At 40.1% G+C, this 19,359-nt stretch overlaps 1 protein-coding gene across 12 annotated transcripts in view; it reads left to right on the top strand.

Annotated features, from left to right (window-relative positions):
* NLGN4X (neuroligin 4 X-linked) overlaps positions 1-19,359 on the top strand; it is a 353,807-nt gene that overhangs the window by 164,033 nt on the left and 170,415 nt on the right. For 2 of the 12 annotated variants that reach the window (XM_038586749.1, XM_038586750.1), the window contains exon 1: positions 8,374-8,490. The exons of 7 other annotated variants lie outside the window; for them this stretch is intronic. Coding sequence is in view for 1 of the 5 variants with exons in the window: in XM_038586748.1 (XP_038442676.1) it covers positions 8,448-8,490 (43 nt within the window). In the remaining 4 variants the exon portion in view is untranslated. Of the gene's footprint in view, positions 1-8,373; positions 8,491-19,359 lie in introns of those variants that run through there. 3 more of the 12 variants (XM_038586748.1, XM_038586751.1, XM_038586747.1) reach the window with 3 other exon arrangements.

Below are 19,359 nucleotides of genomic sequence, written 5' to 3'. Positions count from 1 at the left end.
TCTTTCTTCTTTCTTTCTTTCTTTCTTCTTTCTTCTTTCTTTCTTTTTCTTTCTTCTCTCTTCTATTTCTTTCTTCTCTCTCTTTTCTTTTCTTTTCTTTTTTCTTTCTCCTTTACGTTTAGAAAGAGAGAGAGTGTGTGGACACACATGTGAGCAGGGGAAGGGGCAGTGAGAGAGGAGAGAGAGTCTTAAGAATACCCTGTACTAAAAAAACAAACAAACAAAAAAAAAACAAAACAAAAAAACCCAAACGAACAAAAACAAAACAAAAAAACAAAAAAAGAAGACCCTGTACTGAGTGTGGAGCCCGGGGTGGGGCTCAATCCCACCACCTTGAGATCATGACCTGAGTCAAAATCAAGAGTTGGATGCTTAACCAACGGAGCCACCCAGGTGCCCCTGCTCTCATATTTAATGCAATTCTTGCTGTCATTTTACAGGCCCCACACTCATAGTATGGGGCTGGTTGTTAGTGGATTTCTAAAGGTTGAAAGAGTTTTGAATGTGATACATAAGAGTTCTTGCTAGAAGGGAACAGAGACGATTAGAGCAGCTAGCAGTGACATCTCTCCTGATCTTGGAGACAGCCTGGAGGGCTTCCCAGAGGTAGCACAATTTTGACCTAAACCTGAAAGATGAGAAGGGAGAGATTGGCCAGTCAATGAAAACCCACAGACAAAATTCTGCAGTCAGTTCCTTTGATGGTATTGCAAATTGATTTCTCCAACCAGGCATTATGTTTTTTCTATTTTGCACACATATGTGATAAACACTTTAGGAACAAACAACCCCCAGGATCGTGCAAGTTTCATAAAAAGTCAAACTTAAGTTCTACTAAGAAGTAAACTTCAGTGAGAAGGCTCCAGTGGTTTACATTAGACTCAGGTGTTTGACGTGGTACAAGGTCATCACATTTGAAATCTGTCTGTTTTGATTCTTTATTTTGCTGACGATATGAGCTAAAAATGTTGACTCACAAAATATTCCCTTAACCTAGATTCTCTTTAAAGCAGAGAATGCAAGAAAAGTTTTGTTCAGTGTTACTGTTTTATTATACATTGCTTTGTGCATTCTTATTACATTATGCAAAATTTGGCACAGCAACTTCATTATTGCCGGGAACATGCCGAGAATAGGGATGTAGGACGTGGGCGTGAAGCTCAGGAGGAGTGAGGAGCAACTCAGCATTGGGTTGATTGGGTACCTCGTGCTTGGCCCATTGGGGCTGCTTGAAAACCTTTCAGGTGTGTGTCCCAGGACCACCTTCCCAGGGACAAGATGGAGGAAGCAGTCACTCATCCATTTGCACCTCCTCTTAGCTTACTACAGATAAGCTCCCCAAGGTCCTTGGGGAGTGCTCAGGAGGTTTCAGTAGGCCAATCTCCATGAGGTGCCAGAGCAGGTGAGAGGTCACGTCGCACCTGGCCCAAGCTGGGTGTTGCCCGGGCAGCCCTGGTCCCCACCAGATGGGAGGAATAAGCCACATGGCTGGGACGTATCGTATCCAACCATCAAGAGCTCTGAAACCAGCGCTCTACTGGCTGTGGCTGATTGGGTCCAAGTGTATCAATGTCCTCAAGATGCTTTGGGCTGCATCTTGAGCTCATGGTTTACTTGTGTCTGTATCAGCGAAACTGCCTCTGTGTTAGTAAGGAAAGGATTAAAAAAAAAATCCATCCTTCAAAATTCAGGTTATCTGCACCACGGTGGCTCTCACGAGTTCTTCAGTTTTGTTTCTAGGTTGAATGCCGATTGGTTCCTGGGAAGGCATTGGCGGTTCTTAGTTTAGTCATCCCAGCCATACCGCGGCTCTGGGCTCTGGACCCTCGACCCTCAGCCTAGCCACTGGAGCCCAGCTCTGTGTTGTAGGCAGCATCCAGATCACGAGGCTTCCTGCATGTCTGCTCTACCCCGTGACAGAAACGAGAGAGCCTTCTTCGAAGGATTGTTTTTTAGGATGACCAGGAATCATAGTTAGACAAGCCCAGCCTTAGATCAAACCCCTCCCATTCAAACTCTTTTAATTCCTGACTTAAAGAGAAATGAAATTGGTATTGGTAGGGCTGCCTGGGTGGCTCAGTCAGTGAAGCATCTGACTTCAGCTCAGGTCATGATCTCAGGGTCCTGGGATCGAGCCCCAGATCAGATTCCCTGCTCACCAAGGAGTCTGCTTCTCCTTCTCCCTCTGCCCCTCACCCTGCTCATGCTCAATCTCAAATAAAAAAAAATATGTATAAAAGAGAGAGAGAGAGAAATGAAATTGTTTTCGTGAAGGTTACAGGTTTCAAATATCTTCTGAAAAGCCGGCCAACTTCTACATGACAGGAAATGCGTATTCTGTTCTTGCTTCTTGTCACCACCTCCCGAAGGAGTGGTGAGTCACAGACCTCATGACTTTGAGGACTTTCGGGACCAGTGAACAGAGCTCTTCATAGGAGGAAACGGTCTCACGGGATAGGTCTCCTGATTCCACATCTAGTTGTCCAGGTGCTGCTAAAATTTCATGACAGACAGTAATGGTGTTACTAACAGACCAGCAATAACCTCAGCTCCCGTTCTTGGACCACCTATGAGGGTCAACACGCTTACAACCCGGTGAGGCTGGGGTTACTCACTCGGACCATTTCCATGGATCGCCACTGTGTTTGGGGTCCTTTATTTACTAAGTGTGTCTTTTCCACTGGACGGATGACGTCAACGATCAGAACGCTTCCAGATTCAGTTCAGGGACTCAGGGATTGGAAGTGGTGAAGCTGGGATGCCAGTGCTCCTGAGCACTGTGTGTATTTTTAGCATCACTAGAAAAGGCTAGTCCGGTCTAATTAACTATTCAGATTCGTCATAGTGGATCCCATCTAATGGGCATGGATTTCTAGCATCCAAGTGGTAACCAACTTCGATGAACATAACCTAAAGCTCTTGCTTCTAAATGGGATGTTTTGGGGTCCTTGTTTTTGGTGCTGTCTTCAAACTGGCTAATAAACATCAGCAGGGGCACCTGGATGGCTCCGTCTGAGAAGCATCTGCCTTTGGCTCATGTCATGATCTCAGGATCCTGGGCTTGGGCCCAACTTTGGGTTCCCTGCTCTGCAGGGAGTCTGCTTGTCCCTCTGCCTCTGACCCTCCCTCTACTTGTGTTTGCTCTGTCTCTAAAATAAATAAAATCTTTAAAAAAAAAAAAAAAGCTATTTAAAAAAAGAAGAAGTAAAATCGGGAGAAGTGCAGATCCAGACTTCACTATCCACCAAATATCCCAATCCAACGACAAAATACCCCCATCCAACAACAAAATCGTGACAGTGCTTTTACAACTCGTTTGGCACAAAACCTGACCTGACAGATGGCAATGGATGGTCTTTATTTTCCATTTCGGGGTAGACATTTAGATGTTTTGCTGTGGAAATATTAATGAATTGGATTATGTATATGAGATGATGTTCTAGGTTCTTCTGGAGGTGTCGCATGCATAATATCCATAAAAACCGAAAGACTCTAAATTCCCTCGTTTCCCCAGAGTATATTCATCTGCAAGGGCTGTAGGTCATCAGTGGTGGATCAAGAGTCGTGGTGGTCAGTGGTCAAGTGGATTGCAAAGAATAGCAACCAGGCCTGGAATTCATACCGTAGTTGCAGTAATAAGTCATATTTAGTCATTTTCAAAAGTGACCAAGCAATGTAACGACCTCCCTTATGTTTACAGACTTGAGTGATGTTAATGGAAGATTATATAAGCCAAAAAAAAAAAAAAAAAAAAGCAGCTCCCATCAAAATAATGGCATTTCTTTGTAGAGAAATGAGGTGAGGGGTAAGTCTTGGTTTTATGTGTTCAATTTGCAACTTAAACTCCCCAAGTAATTATGAAGATAGATTTCCAAGGCATGGTTCTGGGATTCTGTGTCAGTTAGAGCAAGGTGATAATTTCCAAGTTAACATTCATTAGGAAAATAATAATTCATTTAATATAACAGGTTCGATGACACTTTCTAAGCCCTGACAAGTAATGAACCCACTTCTATTTGCTCACATAAAACCCATTAGTCTATTTTAAACAAGCTAATCTAAAGTCTTAACACAAGACATCTTTTAAGGCACCATTTTTTTGCTCATCGTTTGCCTTCATTAAAGCACATCAATTTAAATATTTTATTCCATATCCTAAATCATATTTGTATGTACACACCGATTCTATGCTGTGAGTTACGTTCATATAAAAAGTGCATATACGCTTGTAGGTTGTTGTAAAATACTGTTGATTACGTGCTCTAAATTCATTTGATTTTGTTAATGAAATCACTACTCTGATATATGCATTATTCTGGTTTATGCTGCAAAGATGTCTAACAGTTGTGATTCCATCCATACTCCTGTTGGAGCCACCTGCTAGGTCTGGTTGACTCCATGTGGGTCAGGATGTGAGGTTCTTTTGTCCTGCCTCCATCCTGTCCCCCCCCCACCCAACACACACACGTGTTCCACCCAATGCAGGTGGCTCACAGGTGTCAACCTCGCATCAAGAGCCAGAGGGACGCCTGGGTGGCTCAGCGGTTAAGCGTCTGTCTTTGGCCCAGGGTGTGATCCTGGAGTCCCGGGATCGAGTCCTGCATCGAGCTCCCTGCATGGAGCCTGCTTCTCCCTCTGCCCATGTCTGTGCCTCTCTCTCTCTCTCTCTTTCTCTCTCTGTGTCTCTCATGAATAAATAAAAAATCTTAAAAAAAAAAAAAGCAAGAGCTCCCAGGTAATACACAGGGAGCCGCCATGAATAGTCTAGCATAGCTGGCCCTCAGTCTGCTGGCCATCATTTGTCTTCCCTTTGACTTCTGGGTCTTCCCCCATGGCCCACCACCTCTCTCCCTTGGACTATGTCTTCTCTTTTTCCTGTAGAAGCGTTCCCCAAGTTTGTAGATCTGAGGGTCTTCTGCATGTTCGTTTCTCCATCAGCCTTCAGCTGAGAGACATAGAGAGAGAAAGACCTCCAGGATACAACCCAAAGGAAGAAGATGAAGGAGGAAACAGACAAGCAACAGATGAACACACTGAGATATAACCTCCTCTCCCAGATTAACACAGAAATCCACGCATATATAGATCCTATCCACCTGTGACGGTAGTTAATAATATATTTCCCCATATATGATACAGTCTGAAGCCCTCACTTAGGAAGATTATACAGAAACCTAAGAGCTGTGCAATATGTTCTTTCTTCTCACCTAAAGACACAAGGTTTCATTTCTGTATTTCTAGAAATTTGTAGGTACTTGCAATTCCAGGAAGTCTTCAGGCTGGTTGTTACTAAGTAGAAAATAGATGTGCAATTATACAAGAGTTTGTGGAGGAGGTGAAATTTAGGATAAACATTAGCATTTGTGGAATCTAAAATGTGCCTCCATGCTGTATCTGAAAACACTAAATAGATTTTAAAAACAGTGGGACCGTATGTATATATATGCACACATACCTCTCCAGCACACAGATGCATGCACGCCCACACCGCTCATACACCTGTTCCACTCACACACAAAGACATCACTCACACGCGGTCATAGGGTACCCAGACACACACACCTGACACAGATAGATTCTGCGACTATTCTTTGCCGGTGATCTGCAGAGAATTCTTGAATGAATACAACATACCGACATTATGGTTTGGGTAGAAACACCCTCATGGTTCCTACACTTTAGAGCTATTACGGATTTCTGCGTAGAGCCGAGCTACAAAGTATTAATGTTTTATCATACACCTAGACGACGTTGTGAAATAAAATCCTGAATCATTAAGTGCTTGTGTTTCGAAATCACGTCGCACAGGTGCTGAGCTGTAGTGAGGCATCAGTTAGCAGGTGTCCTGCGGTCACAGTGTGGCCCGAGCAAGCCACATGTCATGATGGTAGACTATCGGGCTGATGGTACTGATGACATTCTACATCAATACCTTGGTGTCTAGGAGGGCTCTGTACGTCGTAAGAGAATTTTGGCAGATGTCGTACGTGATGATATTTGGCTCCTTACGTTTGGCTGCCTGCTGAATCCCAGGTGGTCCAGAATCCCATTTAATCACCTTTTTCTGCACTGTACTGTTCTCACCCTTTCTTGGAACCATTGAGTCTTGGCTACCCATTAGCCTCAGTTGGATTTTCTCCTGAACTGGAGAGAAAGAACAATTGGAGCTGCACCCCAGGGGGAAAAAGACAGCGGGCAAATCATCCAATGTGGTGGAGAGTGGCGACCACATGAGCGTCACCATGTAGTTTCGTTTTCTTTCCCTTGTGTTGATAAATGTTCCGTGTGTGCCGCCAAAAGAAATGAACCTTAAAATTCAACTCAGTGACTATCTACTGTCTGTTTTATAAAGATATGTTTAGCAGCATCAGGAAGTGTCCAAAAGAAAGAGGCCTTGGGATACCCCCTGAAGGTGAGCATTATATACTTTTCCAGAAGTACTCTGGCCTTTTCAAACCCTAATAATTCCCCACAACAGGAATCCCACAGCTTCCCTGGGCAGCGTCTTCATGCAGCAAGTCGGATCGTTGCATGCTTTTACCTAGTGATTAGTTGATGATCAGTGTATTTATCAAATTGATTAACTATCTTGGCTTGTCTCCCTAATAAGTAGCTTTTCTACAAGACGACTGGGTGGTACGGTTGGTGGGCCTCTGCCTCTTGATTGTGATCTCAGGGTCATGGAATCCAGGCCTACATCAGGCTCCATGCTCAATTGCAGAGTCTGCTTGGGACTCTGCCCCTCCCTCTTGCTCTCTCTCTCTTCCTAAAATAGATAAATAGATCTTTAAAAAGAAGAGCTTCTCAATCTCAACATGTGAACTGAGTTTTTATGTAAATAATCAGTAAATTATATGTGCACACAGTCTTATAAAATATAAATGAGGGATCCCTAGGCCTTTGGCCTAGGGCGCGATCCTGGAGACCCAGGATCGAATCCCACATCGGGCTCCCGGTGCATGGAGCCTGCTTCTCCCTCTGCCTGTGTCTCTGCCTCTCTCTCTCTCTCTCTCTCTCTCTCTCTCTCTGTGACTATCATAAATAAATAAAAATTAAAAAAATAAAATAAAATAAAATATAAATGAGCGAATGAGTTCCAGGTCTTTAACTAACTGAACAAGACTATATACACACATAAAAGATTACATAAACGTACATATATATAGTGTGTGTATATATGATTGTGTATATTTGCATATGTATCTATCATGTGCAACCACCCCCGAGCAAGTGTCTCTGCCTCTCTATATCATCTATATTTCCTGTTTATTGATCTATATCACCTATATTTCCTATTTATTCATCCATGTATCATCTCTCCAATTCCTGGATATTGGATTTTACAATATTGGATTTTACAGGATGCACGTGGGGACACCCTGCTTACAGTCTGAAAGTACAGTTATCCTCACTTTCTTTTTTCGTCTTTGGTAGGATGTTCCTATTCTTTTCAAACACAATTTCCTACACCCACAGGCTCCCACAAGTGCCCTTGTTTCTGAAATCCAACCAGGCTAATGTGTGTCAAGTATAAAGATGGCATCCACGATGACGGTGATGCACAAGGTTCAATAGGAGGGTATTGGTTGTACTGAATGTGTGACTCCTGTCTTCCATTGTTCCCCAGATAAAACTCAAAAATTGTGGGGCCTTGTTTTCTTCAGTACTGTGCTTTTGATGCCTAGTACGACTTAATTGCTTAATAAATATTTGTGGATGAATAAACGAATCATAAACAGTACTGCCACTGGTACGGCATGGCTGGTATTTCCCTACTTGGATTCCCTTGTCTCCTGTCCAGTGTCTAATTCCCACCTTGAAAACTGATCACAGGTGGCTCCTTCTGTAAGGTGCCTTTGCCAACTGCTCCTGTGTAGAGATAAATTTCCCTCCCACTGAACTCCCATTGAACTTTATCTGCATCGATATATTATACTGTGTTTTCTAACTCAGCCATGCCAGACGATAAGATTTGAGTGAGTGAAGATCCTGGCTTTGCTTTTCATAAAACCAAAGAAAGTGCCTTCTATGTAGCGTTCACAGATATTCTCTCATTTCGTACAGCAGCTGATGAACTAGGTGATGAAGGCATATTTTCACTTTGCTCAATAGATTAAACAAACAAACAAACAAAGCTCAGAGAGACTGATTCTGCAGGGTTTTACTCCCAACCCAAGCCAAGTCTATTGACTTGACATCAACCACATGTCATTGTCATCTGATAACTTTTCCAGCAGCCTTTACTTACTTCAAAGTGTTGATTCATGCTGATTTAGGCAATTCAGTCCGTTTCCACACATATTTCATGACCACTTGCTCTGCACCAGACATTATGAGGTAAATAGTTCTGGATGACATCACAATGGGTTTGTAGGTTTATTATCCATTCAGCTTTCAAAGGCTGGCAGGCCTAGCGATGGACACATAGGACCAAGCCCCTGGGAAATATGTCCTTGGAGAGCAATCAGGCATCAACTGGAGAGCCGTCAGGTACGGTGGTGGTTGTACATTTTTCAGAATCACTTTAGTTCCCAGAGCTCGATGGAAATTAAGTAAGACTTGCTGAACTGCGTAGCCTACTGTTTTCTACCAACTCTAAGCAGATCTGAAATTAACCCACGGTTACTGCTGGCGTGTTCATTTATCCACCAAATGTCCTCAGCACCTCTTATGTGCTCTTCTGTGGCTCTAGACTCTGGAAATAGAACATTGAGAAACACAAGGCAGGTTTCTACTCTAATGTTGCTCATGCTCTAGAGCAGTGGTTGTTCAGTCAGGGGTGGTTTTTTCATCCAGGAATATTTGGCAATGTCTTGAGACAGTTTGGGTTGTCATGAGTGGGGTTTGTTACTGACAGCTGGTGTGTAGAAGCCAGGGATGCTACTGAACCTCCTTCAACACAGCAGACAGCCCCCTCAACAATGATCAGACCCAAAGTGTCAATAGTACTGAGATTGCGAAACTTGGGAGTGTGCTAGTCATCAGCAGTGTGACGCACAGTTATGATCAGATGGACTACATTCCCCTGTCATTCTTGATACTTTCCTGCAATAACCCTGACTCATTGGATCAACATCTTTTGTTTCTACTCATCTAACCCAATGGCAGACGTAAGGGATAGAAAGACGACTAAAAAATGGTCTCTGGGGCAGCCCGGGTGGCTCAGCGGTTTGACGCCGCCTTCAGCCCAGGGAGTGATCCTGGAGACCTGAGATCGAGTCCCACGTCGGGCTCCCTACACAGAGCCTGCTTCTCCCTCTGCCTGTGTCTCTGCTTCTCTCTCTCTCTCTCTCTCTGTGTGTCTCTATGAATAAATAAATAATTTTTTTTTAAATGGTCTCTGCCCTGGCGAATTCCTATTCCCAGTCAGAAGACATTTGCTGGGCAAGATGATGATTCTCAAATGCATCTAATTGTCCCCTAATCCTAATACCCTGTGCTGTTCTAGTTTTTCATTCATTTTCCTCCTCCATGTTATGTTAGAGTTCTTGATTCCTCACTGTGAGATTTTCCTTTTTTTTTTTTTTGCCTTTTACTCCTTTTTTTTAAATAATAAATTTATTTTTTATTGGTGTTCAATTTTTTTACTCCTTTTCTAAGTTGGATTGCAAACAACCCAGCCTTGTCCCTCATAGATTTGGAATGCAAGATGTTGATTCTTTTTTTCTTTTTAAATATTTTATTTATTGATTGATGAGAGACACACAACACAGAGAGAGAGAGGCAGAGACACAGGCAGAGGGAGAAGCAGGCTCCACGCAGGGAGCCCGACGTGGGACTTGATCCGGGATCTCCAGGATCACACCCTGGGCTGAGCTACCCGGGCTGCTCTGGATGTTGACTCTTAACATTAGAACTGCAAAGAGCCATGAATTGAGGACATCTGTCATTTTCTTGGAAATCTGAGTTAGCATGTCTTTCAGTTGCATGCATTTGCTAAACTATCGTGCATGAAGCAGCCTTGAACTAGTAAGTCACGTGGAGTCTTTTTTAGTCGAGAGGACATGTGATAAATAAAGATGTTATAGAACACCAAAAGGTCATGGTTTATATTTGTGGCAACAGCTAAGAGTTCACTCTGTTTCTCTTTGTTTTTAATCTTTCACGATTTCTCCCATCTCATTAAATCATATCTTCAGATTTGGGGTTCTAGATTTGCTTGAGGTTCACATAGGGAGGCTGCCTGGGATTAGGGTAAGGGAATCTCCAAAATCTATTCTTCTACAACCAGAGCAATACCATCGAGACTTTCTTGTTAGATTTTACTTGTTCTATTACTTACGTTTTAGACCAATACTAAAATGTGTTCAGGAGAATAGTTAACAGAATATAATCACGGCCTACTAATTGCTTTTCTCTTAAGATCTGGAACAAGGCAAGGATGCCCATTCTCCCCACATCTAGCTAATAACAAGTTGGAGGTCTTTGCCAGTGCAGCAAGGTAAAAAAAAAAAAAATTAAGTATATGGATTTGAAAAGGAAGAGCTATCTTTAGATGCAGATGATGTGATTTTTATATGGAACCTCCTACACGGTTTTCACAAACTACTAAAACTCATAAATGATCTCAGGATACATGACACACAAATTTTTATTTCTATATTCAGCAAGAAACCATTGGACAATGAAATTGAAAATATGCCATTGACTATAGGAACAAAAAGCATAAAATATTAGAAATAAGTTTAGCAAAAATTGGTGTAAGACCATATAGATTTATAGAATGTGTGTCACTTTTAATAAAGAGATGGGATTTGGGGATTTTTATTAAAATAGTGATGAATCTTTAAGTAATTTGGGAAATTGGCAACTTAAGACTTTTGAGCCTTTCAATCCATTAACATAATTTAGCCCTCTATTTCATCTGCACCTTCTTTAATTTTTTTCCTCAGGAATATCTTTTTCAGCATATAAGTCTTACCCATTTTTTTTTTTGTTAAATTTATTCCTAAATGAAATTGTACCCACCCAAGAGAATTGCAATTCTGAGGCATTATACACAGCATCTTCCTGTTGATGATACAAAATTAAACTAGTAATGCACCTTAAATTTTATAGTATCTAGAAATGATATTATAACATTTGATAACCCAGTGTACTAATATTACCTCTGGATTTGTCTCCTGAAATATGAACACCCAGTTAACATTTATTGATTTAATATTTAGTAATCCCTACTTACTCTGGTCTTATAAATCTTTATCTTGATTTTATAGCAAAATGGCCAAATTCAACATTCCCTTGTTTTTAATTTAATTTAATTTAATTTAATTTAATTTAATAATTTAATTTAATAATTTAATTTAATTTAATTTTATTTATTTAATTTAATTAATTAGTTAATTAATTAATTTATTATTTGTTTGTTTGTTTATTTATTTATTTATCCCAGGCCTCATACCACATAGACCACTCTTTCTACAGCTCTAATTGTCTCTCCTACAAGGTCTTTCTTAGCTCCCAGTACTCTAAGTCTCTTGTGTTTCCTTCTATATTTAGACCAATAATTTCAAAAGAAATATTTTTTTAAGGGAGATAAAGCAGCAGTAAGGAGGCCGGAAGAGGCATTGGATGCAGCAGGCTAAAAGGCTCAGTTGTACAGACCCATGGACTAGGAGAAAGTCCATCTGTTGGTTTCTTAAGTATCTTCATCTTGTTTGTAGAGGGTGTGTACACAGGGAAGTGCTTTCTCATTGTCCTACTTACACTGTGCGGTGCTTTTAGCTTATTATCGACATGTTCCAGAGTAAGAAGTTTCTAGACAACACCATTATCCCTTCTTGAAAGGAGAAGAAAAAATAAAATCTGTGCTAGCATTTATTGTTCACGGATGTCTGTCAAGGATCTGCCGTGATCATAACCGGCATTCTTTTTTTCTTTAGCCAAACAAAATCATTTTCAAAGGTCCTGTAGTTATGCAGCTTCGTAGATTAAAAGGACAAATGTCTTTAAAATCAGCATTTTATAAGTTTATTGAGTTGGCTAGTCTTTGGACACATTTTTTGTAGGACTTCTTAGTGACCAAAGTGCCACATGCGTGTTAAGATGGTATTACTCTCTTCATGTGAGACGGGTAGTGTAAATCCATCATCGATAGATGAGCCAACCATGTGTGAGCAGTGAGTGGCCCATACAAGGTCTAGTTAGTGTTGTTAGAGTTCAGATCTCCATGTTTAGGCACAGTCTCCCCAACCCTTATAGGAATCCAGTTGCCTGGAAATAATGCTGAGTCCGTGAGATGCATTTAAATAATTAGTCCAACACGTGATTTCAGTGATTGACTTGATTTATAACTTGACCTGGAAATCTCCTTTTGCTGGGGCAGAAATAGTTGGCTCTAACCAAATATGTTCCTGATTTTTTGTTCGTTTCTGTGCTAAGAAGACATGCTCATGTCCGTATGTGCTTGCTTCTGTCAGTGGGATTTTAACATCAAACAGTCAAAGCCCTCAGAAAATTAACATCTTTGGCCTTGATTTCATCACATCATGGCATGTAACCGTCCACTCTTCTGCAAGTGCCATTTGAATAGTCCCGGGACACATGAACATTCCTTTCCAAAACTGAATACTAACTGCATTATCAATACAATTATTATGTGGGAAGATATCGTACCATTTTTTTTTATTTTTTTATTTTTTATTTTTTTTCCATTTTTTTTTTAAAGACGCATATTCTAAAGGTTAATTCTGAAGATAAAATGCATTGTGGTTTCACATCTTACCAGGGACATTACAGAGTGGGTTTTTGATGCCAGTAATCTCAAATAATGAGATTATAGTTTCCATTTTCCATTGATGTTGGTCCTATGTGCAGGAAATGTGGCTGGATAAGACAGGAAGACCCAGTGTTAATCGGCTCTGACAACCAAGGAAGACCAAAGGAGCTGCCCTCTTGCAGGCTTTGCATGTGTTAGACGAGTGGATAGATTTTTTTCTTAGCTCCCAGAGGGTCACTTGGGTGAGCTTTCAGGAGCACCAGCATGTTGGGAGTAAACCAGATATTTTCTATAGAATTTGGATTTGACTGTGAAGCATAGTTTTTGACTGGGATGCATGACATAAACAATTCTTGCTGTTGTAGAGACAGGGTGAGTGTTCTCCATTCATATAATTAATAATTGATTGGCTTAAGGATGAATATTCTCAGGTATCATTTAAGAAACTCAAATGATGGTGGACATTGGAGACCATGTTAAGGTATAAATGCTGCACACAGCAGAAAAGCCAGGGGCCATTTTGATTTTTCCATCTATATCTTTCACAAATACTTGGTTTATCAGCATTAGCACTACTGACATTTATGGGGTGCCGTCCTGTGCATGAACATCCTTGTTCAGCCATGTCCTTCTACCCACTTAGTGTCATCAGAAATCCCATGTAGTGACCAAAACTGTCTCCAAGATGATGCAAGTGTCACCTGAGGTCCCATTTGCCCACATTGTGCACCACTACACTTTATTGCCTCTGTTGTTACCCTTGGCATACGTGGGTAGAATTTTCCTACGATACTACATGAGGGTGAATTTGTTTAGAAAATTATTTACAGTCATTGCAACCATTTGATATAATCACAAAACGTAAAAGACCAGAAAACAACACTTCATATTGAATAAAAAAGCCCTAAACCAAAATTCTAGCATTACAAGGGCATTGTGAAAAGTCTAGTTCTATAAGGTGGCAGTTGCTTGAAAGATGCAGTGCGATTTATGAGGCTAACAAGCACAGATTGCTCCGTAGCATCGAGGCATTGCTAGTTGGAACCTACTGCTTCTCAACGCCCATTGCTGTCTTTATTGTCCTCTAAACACCAACATCAAAAGTGTAGAATTACATGTATTCTCCAGAGTAGGACGTGATCACTGAAGAGTGTGCAACCCGAGTACAGTATACTCAGAGCTGGCGTTCAGGGGACACGCTTATGCATCTGTCAATACTGCCATAATCACACACACACACGCACGCCATAATTTTGGAACTGAGCAATTAACTGTTGTGAGCATACGGTTCTATTTAGGGTGTGATTTTGAACATTCTAATAAATATACATATTCTAGAAAATAACGGTCTAGTACAGATTTGACGCAAATTTGCCTTTGTTTTTATTTCGTGCAACTTTTTTCAATACTCTAAACCTTTACACATGGTTCAACCTAGGTGTAGACACCCTGACTTGGCAATTTCACACCGCATTTCCCTGCTCTGTTCCCCCCCTGCACTACAGACACCCATAGCCAATGATTCTTCCATCTTTCACGGTTGGGTTCCTTATCATTTAAGTCCCCATGGCCAGCCAGATAAATAACACGTGCTTATTTATAACTTGAAGTAGATCCTCTGGGGTCTTCTTTGTAAATTTCCTCCAAGACTTTTGCCTCACCCATTATCAGGTCTATTTGAGATGCAGTGCTTGTCTCTAACATCCCCTCCACCTCCATAATGGAAATCTCCGGTAGACTGACCTACTCATCTTGGTTCATTTAGGACTTCCCAGATTTGTCCCTGAAAGTCTTAGGACCCAATCCCAAGCAAACTGGGGCATTTGGTCACTGATTTTAGGTCTGGTGGAAGCAAGAGTGGATCCCTGCAGGTCTGAGATAAAGATGCCTGAAATTTGGCAGCGTCTTTCAATCACGTCAGTTACATGGCCTACATCATTCCTAACACTTTGGGGTACAACACGGTTAAAAAACAATGAAATATTTTTTTACAAAACTTGCACCTCAGTGATGCTAGATCAATGCATGTAAACCTCTTTGCATCTCCGTTGTGATAAAATGAGAAATAATCTTACCCTCTCCCATGGTTATAATGGCGATGGATGAAATAGTCAAGTTACTTTGCATAGTGCATATTCATTAGAAGACAGACTAAAACTACAATTATAAACTTTAGTGACTTCCCAATCAGTTCATTGGAATGCATTTGATATTTATTTATGACTAGGTGAAAAAAATGGATAATAGTAAAAAGAGTGCTTTATTTTTTCATTATTGGTTTTATTTTCTCTGTATTCATTATTTAAGAATACAAAATACATTAAGGAAATCCCATTTAGTGCTAGTATTTTTTTATTGATAGGATTTGTATATATGAATAAATAATATGAAGCATCTACTTTGGGAATATAGTTCAAGTTATTCAAATTACTAAATGTATACACATTTATCTGCACACACCTGCACACACACATAGAAAAATATATTTATATATAGTATTATATATAATATTTAGAAAATGCTAGTTTAAAAAATATATAATTATGTATATTTATATATTTATATATAAAATATATAAAAAATATAAAAAATATAAAATAAATATAATTATATTATATATAATATATATATATAAATATACATTTTTTTCTAAACTAGCATTTTCTAAATATTTGCTTGGGCATTAAAAGAATGTTCAAATATGTGTCTTCTCCATTCTTTATATGTTCTCCTTCTGGAACTTTGATTAGGTATGATTGATATTTTTTTAAAGATTTTCTTTATTTATCCATGAGAGACACCCAGAGAGAGGTGGAGGCACAGGGAGAGGGAGAAGCAGGCTCCCTGCAGGGATCTTGATGCAGAACTTGATCCCAGGGCCCCAGAATCACGACCTGAGCCAAAAGCAGATGCTCAACCACTGAGCCACTCAGGTGTCCATAATAGATGTTTTTATTTTCACACAAATGTCACCTAAATTCACCTCCAGTTGTTAATTTCCAAATCTTTGCTATGCTTTATAAAATTTTCTATTTATTATTATTTTTTAAGTAAGCTCTACACCCAACATGGGGCTTTAACTCATGACCTTGAGTGCTCTTATTCTATAATCCAAGTCCATGAGAAAATAGATTTCATGAAAAGAGCTTTTATAGTATTACTCCAGGGTTGGCTGGAGTACAGCTTCATGTTGTAATTAAGAATGCTGATCTAAAATTAAAGAATGAGAAGAAAAATAGCATTAAAACATTAATGCCACTTTTTTTTTTCAATGAAACCCATCCAGTACCAATTTTGAATAATGTCTAAATTCCAGGAGCAGAGACATTCAACCATTGATAGAATCTCCTGTAATATTCTATAAGGAAGTGTATTTTTAGAAACTAGATCTTGTGTCTTCCAACTTCTAGAACACAAGACTAAGACAGGAAACCTAAGAAAGATCTGGTCTCAGTGAGGATGGAGCATGTCACTGTACCCTCATCCTTGATTTTAGGTACATACAAGGCCTCCGAGTCCCAAGACCAGCACACTTTGGGGCAACTCATTGACCTCTCAGGATGGTAATGCCCTCATAGGAAAATGGAGATTAAAATCTCAAGCTTTCAGAGGTAGTTTTAGGGAAAAAAATGACTGAGGTTTTTTTTTTTTTTTTTACACATATCAGACCATGAGTAGTACCAACTTGTTTTCCTTCTCTCCTTCCCTAATTCCGTACCTAGGCCCTTACTTCCTCCTTTTTTGTTTCTTCCTTCCTTTTTCCTTCCTCCTCTACTTCCTTCTTTCCTTCTCTTCTTCCTCTATTTCCCCTATAAGACTAGATTTCATGATGTGATGAACACAGGGTGTTACACTATATGTTGGCAAGTCGAATTTAAAATTTAAATATAATAAGTTATCATTATCATTAAATAAAAGAGTAGATTTCTCGACCGTGGCCCTGCTGTCACTGTAGGCTGCATAATTCTTCATTAGGTGCGGCCACCTGTGCATAGTAAGATATTTTTTTAGCACCATCCCTGGCTTCCACCCACCAGAGGCCACTAGTGACTCCACCTCAAGTTATGAAAACCAGTAGTGTCTCCAGACACTGTCCAATAACCTCTGTGTGCCAAAATCATCCCTGCTTGAGAACCACTGCTCTCAAATATACCATATACCAGTGAAAACCTTGCTTTACATCTTTCCCACAGTTCAAAGTTATAAGATTGTGAAATTCTTGTATTTTTATCCAATTTGTAGGGGGATATGCTCTTAAATCGCTTCTTAAAATTTACATTATCGATTTAAAAATGAAATTATGTTGTTATTTTTACAGCCCACATACAGCAACATAAACGTGATTTTGTATGGGAATGAGCATGCAACTCCATGTAATTATATTAGCTACTCTTACACATCTTAAAATGAGGTTCTGATAGAATCAAAACAGAGTAAAAGTCATAAAGGTATGACATGATAATTATTTCCTAATTCTCCATGTCATGTATGTGACACTTCATTCTACTCCATTGTCCCCAGTACATTCTTGAAATTCTTAAAGTGAAAATAATTTGAATTATATTTACCTAAATATATTAACAGTGGAATGGATAGATAGGTAGATAGAAGATAGAAGGATGGATAGACAGATGGATGGATACATAGATAAATGTTCATGATGGAAGAATATGGGAAGACCAAACCCTACAAATTTTAGCTCAACCCTGAAGATTATTAAGAAATACGTACAAAAGGAAAAACTAAAATTAGGTTATTAAAGCATGTTCCAGCTTCATCCTTCCAGGAGTGGTAATCTTTGTGCAGAGCTTGGAGAATATCAGCGTTTATATTATCGGGTTTTATTGGGATTGTTCTCAGATTTAGCTACACCTTGGTCCACCACCTTGCAGGGGCATTTTTCCTGACAGCATTGGTAATTATACTCCTTTTATAGAAGAGGAAATGGAGGTACTTCGTGGTTACATAGCTCTCCAATTGTGCACAGTCACTGGTGGCCAAGGGAGGTGGCCCCCTGCATGCCCAAGTCCGAAGCCAAGGTATTTGCCCACTCCTACTTGGTCTCCAGACATGCACACAGCAGGCTTCTCCAAGTTTACCATGCTGGACCCATCTTTGTCCAAGATGCTACTTGACATGGCATCACCACCCCTTAAACCTTTTGCTAAATGGATCGATGGGTGGCTTCCAGTCTTTTCCACTTGTGTCTCCCTCCCCCTGTGCAGAGAGGGTCATCCTTCTCTACATTGACTTCAACTGAGTTCTGTCTTCCTTATATCCTGAGGGAGATATATGGGCAAGAAAAGGCTGAAACAGTTACATGCTACTTGTAGATATTTAAAATGTACCTTTTACTTTCTCTCTGTCTCTCATGAATAAATAAAATCCTTAAAAAAAATGTACCTTTTACCATTGGTAGGCAACTTCAGTTTAAATAAGAATACCCTTCAATTCCTATAGCTTTCGATTTTGCAATTATTTCTCGAACACCTGGTGTGTTCTTAGAAAAATTCTAGGTGCTGTATGGAATTATTTTATGATAATTAAGGCTGTCACAAGCTCTTGCTTTTACCCAGGCAGCATAGCCATGCATGAAACTCCTAATGGGTAATACGGGATGACGGGGAGATACAATCTCAAAACGTAGAGGGTTAGATATTCATTCAATTTTGTTTGCACAATAGGCGTTAACATTTACTCATCTTTAACTACCTGCTTTTAGCAAACAGCCCCTACACACCACTCATTGCAATTTACTAACGTAATCCATCAGATTATATATAGTCTTTATAGAAATTTAGTTTATGCCGTGTTCGCAATTTTCCGATCATTATGGCAAATATATATGGTGATTGAAATGAAATTCTTGCCAAATTATGAATTTTTTTATGGAATTTACTTACAATTATCCTGGATATTAAGTTAGCATGTTGAAATTGTCCCTTTATTATGAATGGACTTAGCACTTCTTTAAAAAAAAAGATATTTACTTATTTATTTATGAAAGCAAGCAGGAGGAAGAGCATAGGGAGAGGGATACACACACTCTGTGCTGAGTTTGGAGCCAGATGTGGGGCTTGATCCCACAACCTGAGATCATGACCTGAGAAGATATTAAGAGTCAGACACTTAGTGAATGGCCAGCTGATTCTTGGTCCCTGTTGGGGGGCGTTGAACAGGGGTGAGTCATGGTCAGTGTTGTGGTAGATTCTTCTGGGTGGAGAGCAATGAGGACATCTCATCAGCAGGTCCCTCCGTGGTCCAGCAGAGATAGGCTGGTGGCCTGGACTAGGGCTGTCATGAAGATGGAGAAGTGGGTGGGAGCCATTTGAGAGATATTTGGGAGGAAAATCAGAAAGCTACTAATAATACACTTAGCCTGGGGAGGTGGGGAAGGGGATGGGCGGGATGGATGATGGGGATGAAGGAGGGCACTTGTGATGAGCACTGGGTGTTGTATGGAAGTAATGATCACAAAATTCTACACCCTGAAACCAATATTACCACATATATTAACTAACTACAATTTAAATAAAAACCTGAGATAAAAAAATAATAAACTTTAGGGAAGGGAATGGAAGGAAGTTCAGACAGGCTCTCCCCGTAGGACTACCTACCTGCGTGGGAAACGCTTCAGGAAG

Source organism: Canis lupus, chromosome X, assembly GCF_011100685.1.
Source record: "Canis lupus familiaris isolate Mischka breed German Shepherd chromosome X, alternate assembly UU_Cfam_GSD_1.0, whole genome shotgun sequence".
In the NCBI taxonomy this organism is placed as follows: domain Eukaryota; kingdom Metazoa; phylum Chordata; class Mammalia; order Carnivora; family Canidae; genus Canis; species Canis lupus.
Note: the sequence above shows the minus strand (reverse complement) of the source record. Positions and strands in the feature narration are given on the sequence as shown.